The sequence below is a fragment of the Protopterus annectens genome, chromosome 3.part1 (genome assembly GCF_019279795.1).
Source record: "Protopterus annectens isolate FY-2018-M chromosome 3.part1, PAN1.0, whole genome shotgun sequence".
Lineage (NCBI taxonomy): Eukaryota > Metazoa > Chordata > Ceratodontiformes > Protopteridae > Protopterus > Protopterus annectens.
In genome coordinates, this window is record NC_056732.1 from 1,117,856,094 (window position 1) to 1,117,870,368 (window position 14,275).

The window sequence follows — 14,275 nt, forward strand, 5'->3', positions numbered from 1 at the left end:
GCAGCACTTTGTAGATATTGCAGATAAAAATTGACTTTGTATGTTTTCCTCTAGATGAACAGTCATTGTTAATTTGCATTTCTTTTTTGTTTTGCTCTTTTTGGTTTGATGTATATGCAATGGAAATCAAGAAAAGTTCTATTTGAAAAAAAAATTAAGTTTTTAGAGCTCAACTACAGGGAAACCACACAATCTATAGAGAGTACATCCCTGTAAAAGTAACCGACACAGTGTAATTAAGTACTACAGCAGAAGTAAAAACAGTTAATCTCTGAAACTCTACTCGTGTGCGATAAATGTAACAATTCATACAGGATCCTTATGAAATACAGTAAAAAGCAGCAGAAGTACAAAATTATACTTATTTTCATTCTTTTAGCAACGGATGGCTTTAGATGGAACAGATTCTCTGTTAACTCTCAGACAAAGTAGCCAAACCAACAGCAGCTCTGGGGAATTGAGACTCTTGTGTGTCAGTGCTTCAGAGAGAGAGAAGAGACAGCTGCTCAGGATATCATTTAAAACAGGGATTTGTAAAGTGATCTGTGTTATATTTCTGTCAGTCTTTCACTACTGCTCAGGAAATGATGCAGGTTTTGACAGTCTACAGAGTGGCTGTATAACCCAGTCAGAATACTGTAATGCAGGAACAATTTACCCATCTGCTGTTGCAGTTTGTACCCTCACAACACTATACTGCTTAGGAGGAAAAGACTTTTGCAGCAATATGAGTACCCTCTCACTGTACCCCTCCTTGGGTTTATGTTCTTAAGCTTTAAGGGATATTGGGAATAAGACTTGTTCTTAATATGCAGTCTGTCTGACATGGTGGAGGTGGGGGCGATGGGCAGAGCAGTCTAATCAGCATTTCTAGCTGTTATGTGTATTTATATTGTTGGTTATCAGATACTGTACTAAGTTATGATGTATTCACCAGATTGCTTCTTACACTTTTATTTTGTTTACATCAGCACCTTGTAAATTACTTTTTCTTTTTCTCATCATACTTATGTTTTTAAAATGTTTGTAATTTCTGTGGAGCTTTTCTCACTGGACCTCAGTTGAACAGGGGTTTCCACCGCATTCAAATGTTCCCATAAACAAATGCAAATTAAATAATAAAAAAATAGAAAAGGTATTGCCATACATTGCAAGTCTATCATAAGAAGTATTAAAGTTAACATAGTATAATGCTGCTTCCGTATGAGGCAGGCACCAAGCTGACACCTGAAGAACAGTAACAAAATGGTGGCACTAATGTGCAGAATGACCTAGGTATGAAAATGAGGCCTGGGAGTCTAGTAAATGTACACTTATTATAATCCTTGTGTAAGAGAATCTCCCATGAAGACCGACTGTTACTGTGACTACCTCATGGAGGTATGCTTTCTTGATGTCTGTGCATCTTTCATGTGATTGTTTTGTTTTTGGGGGGGTCCAGAAGTTTGAAACTTCCAGAAGATGGAAGGGGGGATAAAACAGACTCACATGGTGTAGTTTTCTTCTTTGTGTTTTTTTTTTTTTTGTTTGTTTTTTGTTTTTTTTTTTTTGCAGAAGTTTGTGCATTGTATTGACATTCTTAGTAGTTTCATACTGTTTAAGAAAATAGTTCTGTTATGTTTTAGTGTTGTCTGTCAACTCTTCATTACTAACCATTGTAGTATTTACTGTTTTGTAAGCTGTCAGTTATTTATCTGATGATGGCATGTACTGAATGTATAAGTAATTGTGAAATTTACATCTTTACAGAATTGTATGTTAGGAATTGAGCAGACCCAAGTGTGGGTTGGTTCACAAGACTTCGTTATCTATATCATAAACACCTGCAGCATGTCTTGTAACAAACAGCTGACTGATCACCGAAGTGAAGTCATGGATCTCACCATCGATGAGAAGACCTCCAAAAACAGGTACGGTGTATTTCTCATTTCCCATTGTTTTTCATTTTTGATAAAAAATATTAATTTTCCTTTTTGTGAAGGACACAATTGTTTAAGATGCTGTTTGGTCCTTTATTATGAAATAACTTGCCTTCTTCATTTGTCTCAATGGAAAATTGCAGACATACACAATCCTATGAATTTAGTATATGATGCTGAGATTCATAATGATCTAATGTACTGAATCAGAACTGAAACTTCTATAAATACAGAAAATGGATTCACAATGTTGTAAGCTGTAGACAGCAACATTTGTTAAGAATAAAGGAACATCCAAACCAAAGGGTAAAAAAGTCATACAGCTGTTCAGTAAAAACTGCAAGAAAACCCAGTCGAGCTAGAGTTTTCACTGTGTGATACCTTAAACCTCCTGTAATGGATGCCCATAGGATATATGCAAATGACCCTTAAGGACATGCAATGTTTCAGCTACATGGATTCTGAATGCCCATGACATTTTACTGTTTTAGTTTTTATGGGTAGATTTAGGCCAGTAAAGCCAAACCCCAATTAGTAGGGCATATAAAACATATTCCATAATAACTATAAGAACCAATCAGAGGGGGTTAAAAAGACTGGGAAGAGAGACTGGAAAAGCAATTTACAAGACAATAATGGGAAGACATATGTATGGCTCACAAGTATGTAATCAAGTCCAAAAACGTTTAGCATCTTTGCTTGGACTTGTTTACATGGGTATTTTATACCCCAAGCAGACTTCTAAGAAATTTTCCTCAGGTAGACAGCAAATGTTGGAGGTGTGGTAGAGGTAACTGGGAATGTAATGAGTTGGCAGATTTTAAAAATTCCCTACACAGTACTGTCAGAAATATTGAGTGAGCAAATGGCTGTAAGTATGGAAATTATTCTTTTGAGCTGGGACACAGGCTCCAAATTGCCTAGATATAGTAAAGCCTTATTAAGTATAATTCTGTTTGCTGCCAAAAAAAGCAATTACTAGAAAATGGAAATCCAAATCTACACCATCTGTATCTGAGGTATTGAATATTATGGAAAAGGTAAAAGAACTGGAAGAGGGATCTTTAGGAAAGGAAAGGAGCAAATTACTTAGAAGTAAATGGAAATTGTGGGAACAATACATAATAATAATGTTCGGGAGGAGGAGGAGTGAGGTTTAAGGGAAGGTAGAAATTCAGCAATTTTTTGTAATGTTGGACTGATGATAGTTGAAAAGTAAATGTATGTGATTTATATTGTATTTAAATGGAAAAGTGTTAAAATGCTTTTATGTTAATATATGTTTATATCTTAAGTGATAGTTTAATAAAGGTGTTTAAAATAAAAAATAAAACCAAACCACACAAGCTGTGGGCATGCATGTTAAGAATAAAATACGTTACTTAATAAAAGACAGTTAAGTAATGCTTAATAGCATACCTCTCAACCATACCGAATTCCTCTGTAAATACCGGTTTTGAGAGCAAAATACTGGGATGCCATGAATTCCCGAGTGGCCCCTTTAATTGCGAATTTCTCCCCCCCCCCCTTTTTTTTTTTAACTGTTCCTGACGTCATCATATGCAGGGCATGTGTGATGACATAAGCATGAAGCAGACAGATAGCCTATCAGAATCTGAGCCACTGTCATTACTTAATTTAACTTCACGGTTTCACAGTTCACGGTCCACAGGTTTCAGGAAGTATGCAACGCACAGCACTTAGCTCTTTCTTCCCCCGGCTCCTGCTCCTAAAGGTAAGGCAAAAAGATTGCTATTGTTTACTTAATTCTGCACTTAGGAACAGTCTTTCTTTTTCTTCCTGCACTTATTTATGTACACGGTGATTCTCAGCATTCTTGCTGCACTTAGGAACAGTCTTTTTGCAATGATTCTCGCTGCACTTAGGAACAGTCGTTTTGCAATGATTCTCGCTGCACTTAGGAACAGTCGTTTTGCAATGATTCTCGCTGCACTTAGGAACAGTCGTTTTGCAATGATTCTCGCTGCACTTAGGAACAGTCGCTTTTGCAATGATTCTCGCTGCACTTAGGAACAGTCGTTTTGCAATGATTCTCGCTGCACTTAGGAACAGTCGTTTTGCAATGATTCTCGCTGCACTTAGGAACAGTCGTTTTGCAATGATTCTCGCTGCACTTAGGAACAGTCGTTTTTACCTGCACATAAACTGTTTACTACTTAATTCTTTTCTTGCTGCACTTATGAACAACAGTTGTCTTTTATTTATGTTTAGGTAACTGTGTAGCACTTTGCTGCATCAAAGTGTGTTGATTTCTTATGTGTACAAGAGAGCGAGAGAAAGTGGAGATGTTTAAGGGCTCTGCAAGGCTACTAGTATCTTTGCTGCATCATTAACGGCTCTATTATATGTATTTTTTCTCGCTGCACATTGGTGTGTGTATGAGTGAATGATAGAATATGACCGCAAGCAGTAAGATGAAGTAAAAAGGCTATGTTGAGTAGAAAGGGAAACATTACAAAATTAGCCACAGAAAGTATTATAGCCAGGCTATCAGTTAATAATTCATTCTCATGTCATCACCCTCAGTGCAACTTTCCTCTAAAGCACTATAGCAATGTTAGTCTATGTTGGATAGTAGCCAAAGGACAGAAACAGGACTTCATATCAACATTACATTTCTAAAGGCAGAATTGTTGTACTCCCAGCCAAGTTCTTCTTGATGAGATTTATATCTTCATGAGGAAACACTGAATAAAATAGCATCCTGCTGAATTATAAGTGACATTTCCTACCTATGCACTTTTGATATTTCTTATCATTGTCATCAACTCATAAATGCACTATGCTTATCTCAACAGCTGAATAGCAACAGTGTTGTGGCCCGTTGTCCTATTATCATGTTCTAAGGGAAATATAACTTTTAGTGTTTACTCGTGCAAAACTGTGCTGTTATTTGTCTTTTCTTTTTTGGAAATCTGATGAACTAGAGAGCTTCTTTCACAAAGCAGGTTAACAAATAACCTCTATAAGGGCTCTACTTTGTGTGTTATTTCCTCGCCACACATGGAAGTGTGTTGACTGTTTAAGTTATATGTATGAGCAAGCGAGAGAAAGTGGAGATGCTTAAGGACTCTGCAAGGCTGCTAGTTCCTTTACTGCATTATTAAGTGCTCTATTATGTGTTTTTTTTCTCGCTGTACTCAAACAGTTTTTTTATGTATACCTAACTGTTTACTGGGCTCGTCGAGACTGCTAGTTCCTGCATACATAATGCAACTGTTTACCGGGCTCAAGAATGCTAGAAACTGTTTACTGGGCTCAAGCATGCTAGTTCTTGTAACTGTTTACTGGGCTCAAGTTCTAATTAACAAGAAAAAGAAACCCAAAGGGAAGCAGGATGAGGAAGGCCCATGAAACAAAATAGTAATGAATACATGTGTGTGTAGCTTGCTTGTTTGTGAACTTTGCTACACAGCAAGCACTCTGGACGAAGATCCTTTTTGAATCTACTGTTAATGTGTTTTAGACCCCCATGTTTATTCTGATGAATGATGTAAGTTAAACTTGCTGTCTGATCTGTTATTCTACCATTCTGAGTTTGGCATACTTAAGCTTGTAGAACTGCATTAATGTAATACTAGCATCATCTTTTTTCCCTAAAACACACAACTTAAAGCATAAATGCAAACTGATATTTTGTATTCTTTGTCTGTAACTTGGGTTTTATTTGACAAGCACAGAATAATAAACATAATCAGTACTAGATTATGGGTCTTATGGGCCTGGAGCTAAAGATTACAAAGGTCCTATTTACTTAAATGGAAAACAATCATGGGAGGTCATACTAAACTGGGAGCAGTAGTAGTATTCAGATATAGGGGTCTGGAGCAGCAACTCCCCCCCCCCTTGTTAATATGACCCTGCATATCAAAATTCATTTATGTTGTATTTAAATACTTATAAACAAAACATAAATTCATTAAATGCTAATGTAAAAGCTATCAGTACTCTAAGGTATGGTCCTGTATGTACTACAATGTGTTTGACAGTAGAGTCACATACATAAGCAAAGCCTGCAGGTTAGATATGTATATATATATAAGACAGCTCTCTTTCATGGGATTTGTAGTCTGGGGCCATATTTTGGTTGTCTGTTCTTCAGTTTGCATTTGAAAGTTGGTATCCCACAATTCCATTGGAGTGGGTGGGGTTACATAATTATGTATGCAAATGGTATGTTAATCAACATACAGTTTGTACCTATTTTTCCTGGGCCTTTGTCCAGATTTTTGATGTTTCCAAGTTGAGAGGTATGCTTAATAGTGGTATCATCAGATCAGTTTTCAGGTATGTAGTCAATGGCTTTCTCATGAAAGGCTGCTGATTTGTGACAAGCTGAGCTTTGAATGTTTGATATTCTTAACTTCTCTGATGTTGGTCAACCTCGGAGTTAATTATAATTGGGAGGTGAGTATGTACAGGGCTAGTACTCTTTATGTGGAGTTTGTGTTTGATTTTTTTCTGCGTGTTTGTATATAGAGGGTGGAGCTAATCTTTTTACAGAAAATGTTAAAATCTCAAAGCTTTGTATGATTAGCTGATTCCATCTGAGAGGGCTTCATTGAGACAGTGTTTGATTTGCCATATTATACTCTTTCTCTTATCAAGTTAGTGCAAATAAGTTGCACTGCCCAGGGTGCAAAAAAGTGAGGTTGTGGTGCCTGCTTTAAGAAACAGAATGCCAGTTCCTTCATTCATATCTAACAGATGATAGCCACTTTGCATGGTACAGATATGACCGTATGCTCAGCCCATAGCTTACGGTACCCCCCGGTGTGTGTGTAGTAGTAATGTCAGTACTTTCCACAACCCCAGATCCCATACTTATAAAATGAGCATCTGATTTTTTTCAGTTTGAATTTTACATTTAGTAGTTTATGTATGATAATCATATGTTTTGTAATGTATTTTAATGTAAAGCAATAACCCCACCCATGTTAACTAAATTAATACTTTGCAAGGATATCATTTTCTGACTGTGTGCTCTTGCAGTTTATAAACCAGTGCTTAGTTCTGGTAGATAAATTAGTTCAGATGAGAAGACTTGCATATCAGTACCACAGTTCTTCACAAATATGTATACTGTTTTTTCCTATATCACTGTTGCAGTATTCTTCATAGTATGGATCTCCTGCCAAGATAGCCCAATGACCGGCCAGTACACCAAAGCCTTTAGAGCTTGTATACACTGTATGCCAGATGTATGCTCCCCGTACAGGACATAGGGTATATAAAGGTGCTGTAATGACACAGTTACCCAGAACTTCTTTGGCACCACTCAGAATGGCATCATCACTCATCGGTCTGAAAGCCCTTTTGCTGTGCCGACTACCTAGCCACCAGATAACTGCACCTTTTTTCTTTGGTCTTGTTCTTTTTTGGTTACCAAAGAGTTCATATCATTCAAGAAAGGAAAGTGTCAGTGTGGGAGGCAGATTCCGCATAAGTATAATCATGAACAGTGTCTTTTTTGTCTGGGTGTTTTCCACGACCATACATTCTCTAGCATTTGCAAAGACTTTTTACCTAAGACTCTTAAAAGTTGGTTGTCTTCCCTGGCCATCTATCTTGAGCACCAGAGACAAACTGTTAGCCCAAGGTAGCATGACCGAATCTTCTAACCTGAGGTTCAGTTAAGCAAGAAGAAGAAGGCCAAGAAATGTCAGTCAGATTCTTTGGCTGTCCAGCCTCCACCAGATGTCTCTGTAGAAGTGAATGAAAGCTATGTAGGATGTCATCAGATTCCTCTTCCCTGGTCTCATTGGAGGCTAGCACATCCTGTGAAACTTTGCAGCTGTCTGCTCCAGATGTTTAGGGGGAACTGCAGTTGATCATCTCAGAAGGCCCTAGAGGGATTCCACAGATTCTGGTCAGGGAAGAGGTTCTGGGTACTCTTATTGAATCTCTTCAAAGGTCGGAACCTCTAGTGTTTATTATGGCTGACATCCTGACTAAGAAAAGGCAGAAGACCAAGCATACTTCTGTATGCCCTAAGGTCCCTCGAAGGGAATGGCAGGCATTTATTCAGGGCCTATTTAATGCCTTAATGGTCCTGAAGCCTCCTCAAGGGGTTTCTGTACCTACCCCCCTTGGACTTCTACTTCTTCCAAGAAAGCTAGAAAACCCAATTCCTCAGATGAGGATTCAGAGTCTAATGATGAGTCCCTCTCTTACTTTTCCCAGATGCCTTTGCCTTTGACTTATGGTTCTGATGAAGAATAGTCTAAGAGTCTTGAGTCTTCTTTTGAGGAACTGTCTTTTGGAGACACTATAGCTAGAATGATGGAAAACTTCATGTGATTATTCACAAGTTCTGATATCCAAAAAAAGGTTTTTTGAGCTGCTTCAAGTGGACACTCCTAAACCTTCTGAAGTACATCCTGCATCGGCTGCTTTGTTAGACACCTTTATAGCTGCCTCTAAGTCTGCTGATTCTTGGCCTCCTGCTCCAAAGAAACCTGACAGGTTCTGTAAGGCTCCTGAGGATTGCCAGTTCTTATTTAAATGTCTTTCTGCTGTACCTGCTGTGGTGTCAGTCTCCACTGACAAGCCTTCTAAACTTTTGTCATCTTCCATGCGTATACCTACAGATAAGGATAGTGGGGCAATGAAGAGAATTGGTAAGAATGTTTATACAGCTTCTGCTTTTGCCTTTCAGGCCAATCAATTATCAGACCCACATGACCAGATATGCTTGGTATTGATTGCCCAGGCTTGACAGGTTATTTCCAATCTCCTTGATTCTGAAGGAAAATCTTCTGCTGTCTGTTTTAGGTTCTACCTCTCAGGTGGCTCATCACTCTATCAGGTGTAGCTGTGGTGCTGCTGATGCATCTTCCAGAGCTGCTGCCTTTGGGTCTGTCATGAGGCGTTATTCTTGGCTTCACCTGCAGTCTTTACCTGAAGACATCAAGGCCAAGTTGCTGGATGCTCCTTTGGCTAATAATCTCTTTGGGACTTCTGCCACTAATATGTTTGTCTGTTCAGGAAAAAGGTAAAGCTTTGCAAGATCTTAAACTTATTTTTGTATCCTGTATCCCTAAGTTCCAGAGGAGTTATCCTACTAGGTCTGATTTTGTTCGCAGGCAGCCTTGTCAGGCCACCAAAGCCAGGGAGGATTATAGGCGAGCTCCTCCTGCTAAGTCTTCTTGGGCTCCTGTGGATCAGAAGCCTCTCTTGTCTGACAACCCTGCTTCTCTAACTTCTTGCCCCCCTACCCCTTGACCAGGTTCCCTTGGCCCTTTGGATCTCCCTCAGTCTTCCAAGCTGGCATATCATCACCTTAGATTCTCCCTCTCACCCAGTAGGGTTACTACATGGTGTGGAATTCTCTCCCTACCTTTTTTAGGGATTACCCAACCTCCTCTGGAACAACTTCCTCTTTTCTTGGAGGGGCCAGTGAACTATTCATCCTGTCCCTCCTTCACAAGTAGAAAAGGATTTTACTCCAGGATATTCCTGGCCCCTCAAAAGGAGGATGCTCGGAGACCTACTCTGTATCTCTCCTTGCTCAATATTTTTCTCAAGGTTCCTTCTTTTCGGATCTTCAGGCAGTGTATATTCCCCTCAAGAGTACAATTTAGTGGCAGATTCCTTGAGCATGTCCAAAACACAGGCTCATGAACTGATGCTTCACAGAGACATGTTTTTGGAAATTGTCCATCAGTGGGGTATTCATCAGATAGATCTTTTTGCCTCCCCTCGGAACAGGTAGCTCTCTTTCTTTTCCAGTGTGCCATGCCATGTGGTGTGTAAAGCAGGTGTCCTTTCTTCTCCATGAAAGGGGATGTTTCTCTATTCCATCCCTCTTCTTCCTCTCCTTCCAAGAGTTCTGCAGAAGATTCATCTGGGCTCCCCAAAAATCTTGTTAGGGACTCCCTTTTGTTCAAGACATCACTGGTTCCCTCTCAATGCATGTCACCAGGGGCAATCATCACAAGTTACTTCACCAGATGGACGTCCTCACAAAGGACTAGAGGTCACTCCTCCAGCCTCACTTGTCCACTTTCCAGCTGACACTGTGGATGATCGGGTTTGATCCCTTTTAGACAACTCTTTTCTCAGGGTGTGCTAAGGGTTTTACAAGAGCAAAAAAGCCTGCAACCAGAAAGTCTTACTTATCCAAATGGAAGAGATTTTCTGTATGTTGACATGCTCATAACCAGGATCATTTTTCAGTGGGGGTCCTTCATTTGTGTGAGTTGCTCCAGTCTGGTTTAGCCTGTTCTTTTTTAACCCCCCCCCCCCCAAGAAAGCATGTTTCTCTTCTTTGGAACCTCAATTTTCTTTTAGGAAACTTGGCCTAAGCTCCTTTTGAACCTGCAAGTTTATCTTTTGTGCAACATTGTACCTGGAAGACTGTCTTATTACTTGCTCTTACATCCTCTTGGAGGGTTTCTGAACTTCAGGTCCTTATTGCTGTCCCTCCTTTTTTACTTTTTTCGCAGGAACATGGTGTCCCTTTCTACTAATCCTTCTTTTATGTCCAAGGTGGTCATTGGGTTGTCTTGGAATCAGACAGTTCTACTCCCTTGCTTTTTTCCTTCTCCTCAGTCTGCTAGTGAGAGAGTCCTACATACTTTGGATTTTACACAGACAGCTCTGGTTTTATTTGGACAAAACTAAGGCCATTCATAAATCTGACCAGATTTTTGTTTACTTTCTTCCCAGGGCTTTGGGTTTGGCTGTTTCTAAGCAGACCATCTCCTCCTGAATTTCTAAGACCATTACTTTTTGTTATTCTTTTCATGGCAAATGACTGCCTACTTCCATTAGGGCTCACTCCACTAGGGCTTTTTCCTCTTCTGGTGATTTCAACAATTCCATCTTTGAAGCTGCTACTTGGTCTTCAGTGCATACCTTTAGTAAGCAATATAAGTTGGGTATGGTTTCTAGGGCCAGAGCAGGTTTTGCTAGGACCATCTTGCATGGCTTTATTGAGGGCTGTTCCCAGCCTTCCACCTCCCAATCCTTTTCGTGAGCTTTTGTACTCTCCCTAAGGTGAAGAATACTGAAACAGTGGTATAAAAGGACATAATACAGTTGTGTAAAATCATACCATAGCAGTAAATGTCCTTCAGTATTTGCTCCCTCCCTTTAACCCCCTTTTTTCTTTTGGATTTTGTTTTGGCATCCCAACCTGACCAAGGGTCTCCCCTTTCCATCCCTGTTTTCTTCTTCTTATGGATGCGCATGGCCTTCTTGCTGTATGGAGACCACTCTCTTCTGGGGAAATTCAGTTCTAGGAAACTGCGTCCATACATCACCTTTATGCCCTAAGTCCTGTATGGGGAGCATACATGTGATGTACTGCGCATGCAAGACCTAAAGGCTTTAGTATACTGGCCAGATGTTGGACTATCTTTGGCAGGAGATCCCTACTCTGAACAACGCTGCAACAATAAAGAGAAGGATATTGACTGTTACAGTAAGATTTTACAGAACTGTACTTTCAGGTAACACAACAAAAATATTCACAAGAGTAATGATTCTGGTGGCAACTCCATGAACTGATATATGCAAGCAGTAATGCTCACCCATTCCCATATTTTAAGTTGGTTTATCTGCTGAAGTGCTTGTTGCATTCTAAAATATTTACAAGGATGATTATTTTGGTGGCAAATCCCAAGAACTAATTGTTTCCCACCACAGCATTTTGCTTAAGTTGTTTTAGCTGTTGGTATGCTTGTTGCCTTTATTTAATTGGGTTAGGTTATAATTTGTTTAGTTTTCTGTTTAAATATGCATTAGTATTTTGTTGTGTTTTCCTTTTGTGTATATTCCCTCACTTGGACTTTTTGGTGAAACAATGGCTGGCAAAGTCATTCCGCTGCATTTCTGTGTGAGAATTTGTAATCTGACTCCTGAGTCAGAGTGATGGTTTTCTTTTGCTATAGAGACTGTTTCTGATTTATATCCATCCATACATCCACAACCTCTTTTTCCCATTTTTGCACATGGGGTTGATGCATCACTTCAAAAGTGACAATTATCTAGAGCCACAGTTTACACCACCAGGTGCCTAGCCCTGCAGTGGTTATTCTTATATACCACATACACATATGTACCTACGTACAATTTGATATGTCAGGTCCGCCTACTGCATGTCTCTGGAGTGTGAATGGAAACTGGGGTACTCTGAGAAAGCCCATGCAAATACAGACAGGACAAGTAGGCTCTACACAGAAGGCACCCCAGCCAGGAATCGAACCAGAGAACTTTTTGCTGTGAGGCAACAAAGCTATCTGCTGTGCCACTATGCTGCCCAGTTCACTTCTTAATTTCCTGTCTGAAGGGTTTTTGACTTTTACTTTCATCAGGACTTTTTTTTTTTTTGTTAAACCATTTTAGATTTCATTCGTGATTCCAGACAGTGTGATAATGTAGGATCATAAGAGGTTACTAGACTATTGGCCCTGAGGCCCTTATAAGCCTAGCAAAGAGTTTAGCCCATATTTAGACAAGTCAGCACCCATAGCCCCTTGTCCAGCAGAGACACAGGTGGAATCCCAGGGGTGTGTTTTCTGTTTCCCATCAAGTTATCCAGGTTGCACTTAAAAAGGGATAATGAGGTACTCTGCTTGACGTGGAGAGGGAGTCTATTCCACAGATGGGGGAGTCTCTGGGACACAAATCTTTCCCGCCAACAAGTCCTACTCATATCACAGACCAGGTTGAGGTTGCACATACTGGTTGCTTGAGTGAATCTTGACTTGCAGATGTGCAGCAATCCCACCAAGGTGGGGTCTGAGATTGCTTTGTATGCCAGACAGAGGTCACCTCTGAGGAGTCTGTATGAAATTGAATAAAGTGACAAGGCTTTTAGCCTGCATAGGCTAGATGCTTGAGGCCCTGGATTCTGCTTGTGAAGAACCTCTGTGGTCTCTCCAGCTGCTGCATGTGCTTTGCTTGGTACATGCCAAAGGGGGGGGCGTTGTACTCAATAATTGATCTTTATAAGGGAAGAATACAGGGATGTTATGACTTCTTTGTCCCTGGATGAGATGCCCTTACTTACAAGATGGGCCATGTAGAAAACTTTCTGTACAACAGAAGCAACATGGTGGTCAAAAGTCAGGTTTCTATCAACCTGGCTTCCCAAATCCCCCACTACTGATTGTGTACTTAGAACATTGTTATTAATGTGATAATATGTGGGGACATCACTCTCCCGAAAGGGGATGATGATGATGCATTTTTTTAGTATTCAGCTTGAGGCCATGTTTCTGGCACCAGTTATTTGTTTGGATGAGAGCCCGTTGGAGGACATCCACATCACTTGGGGAATTGATGACTGTGCCCAGCTGGCAGTCATCTGCAAATTTGGTTATCCATAGCCCACTGGTTTTGTCTTTCACCTCAGGGAAGTATTTCCCTAATAACAGAGGCCCCAAGACCGATCCCTGGGGTACACCACTTGTTATGGGTCTACTGCTTGAGGTGGCTTCCCTTATTTTGATTAGGTGAGTTATATCAGTGAGCCAGTTTGCTACCCATCTGGTAACACATGGATTGATGCCTAGTTGAGAGAGTTTATCTACTATGCCCAAGTGGGGAATAGTGTCAAAGGCTTTGGCCAGATCAAGGTAGATGGTGTGCACCATCTTCTCCTCGTCCATGGCTTTGATAACTGTCTCAAAGAAGTTGACTACATTTAACAGACATACTATCCCTTTGACAAAGCCAAACTGTGTAGTGTCAAGTGTTTGACGGTTGCCAATGTCCCTGTTAATGAGGTCCATGATAATCCATTTCATAACCTTGCAGATCAGGCTAGTTAGGCTGATGGGTCTATAATTTCCTGGATCAGTGGATGCTCCACCTTTGTGTAAATGGATGACAGTGGCTGTCCTCCACTCAGCTGGAACAAAGCCAGAACTCAGGCTTTGGTTAAATAGGGTCCCTGATGGTGCTAGGAGTTCCTGTAGGATGAAGCCTGGGATGTTATCGGATCCCATGGAGGCTGTATTTTTTGCTTTTGAGGGGGCAGTGATGACCTGTTCCCTAGAGATAAGGGGTGGGGGGCAGGTACTGGGGATATCTTGATTTACTGATGGGGGAGACAGAGGGGAGAAGTTTTTGCTGAATCTGTCTGCCAGTAGATTGGCTATATCTACAGCATTTGTGTATATGGTGTCCTTGACCACCAGTTCTGAACAGATCTGGATGCTTCCTTTGAGATTGTGGACATATGTGAAGAAGGCTTTATGATTGTCTCTAGTAGATGTGGCCAATTTGGACTCGAAGTTGGCTTTAGAGGATTTCACTAGTGCTCTTATTTGCTTATTCAGGCTAAGGAGAGATTGCTTCCAATTGGGCACCTACTCCTTTTTGGT

At 40.3% G+C, this 14,275-nt stretch overlaps 1 protein-coding gene across 1 annotated transcript in view; it reads left to right on the forward strand.

The window, feature by feature from the left end:
• LOC122798379 (DENN domain-containing protein 3-like) overlaps positions 1-14,275 on the forward strand; it is a 1,373,701-nt gene that overhangs the window by 1,021,022 nt on the left and 338,404 nt on the right. The window contains exon 21 of the mRNA XM_044067263.1: positions 1,750-1,910. Coding sequence (XP_043923198.1) covers positions 1,750-1,910 — 161 coding nt within the window. The remainder of the gene's footprint in view (positions 1-1,749; positions 1,911-14,275) is intronic.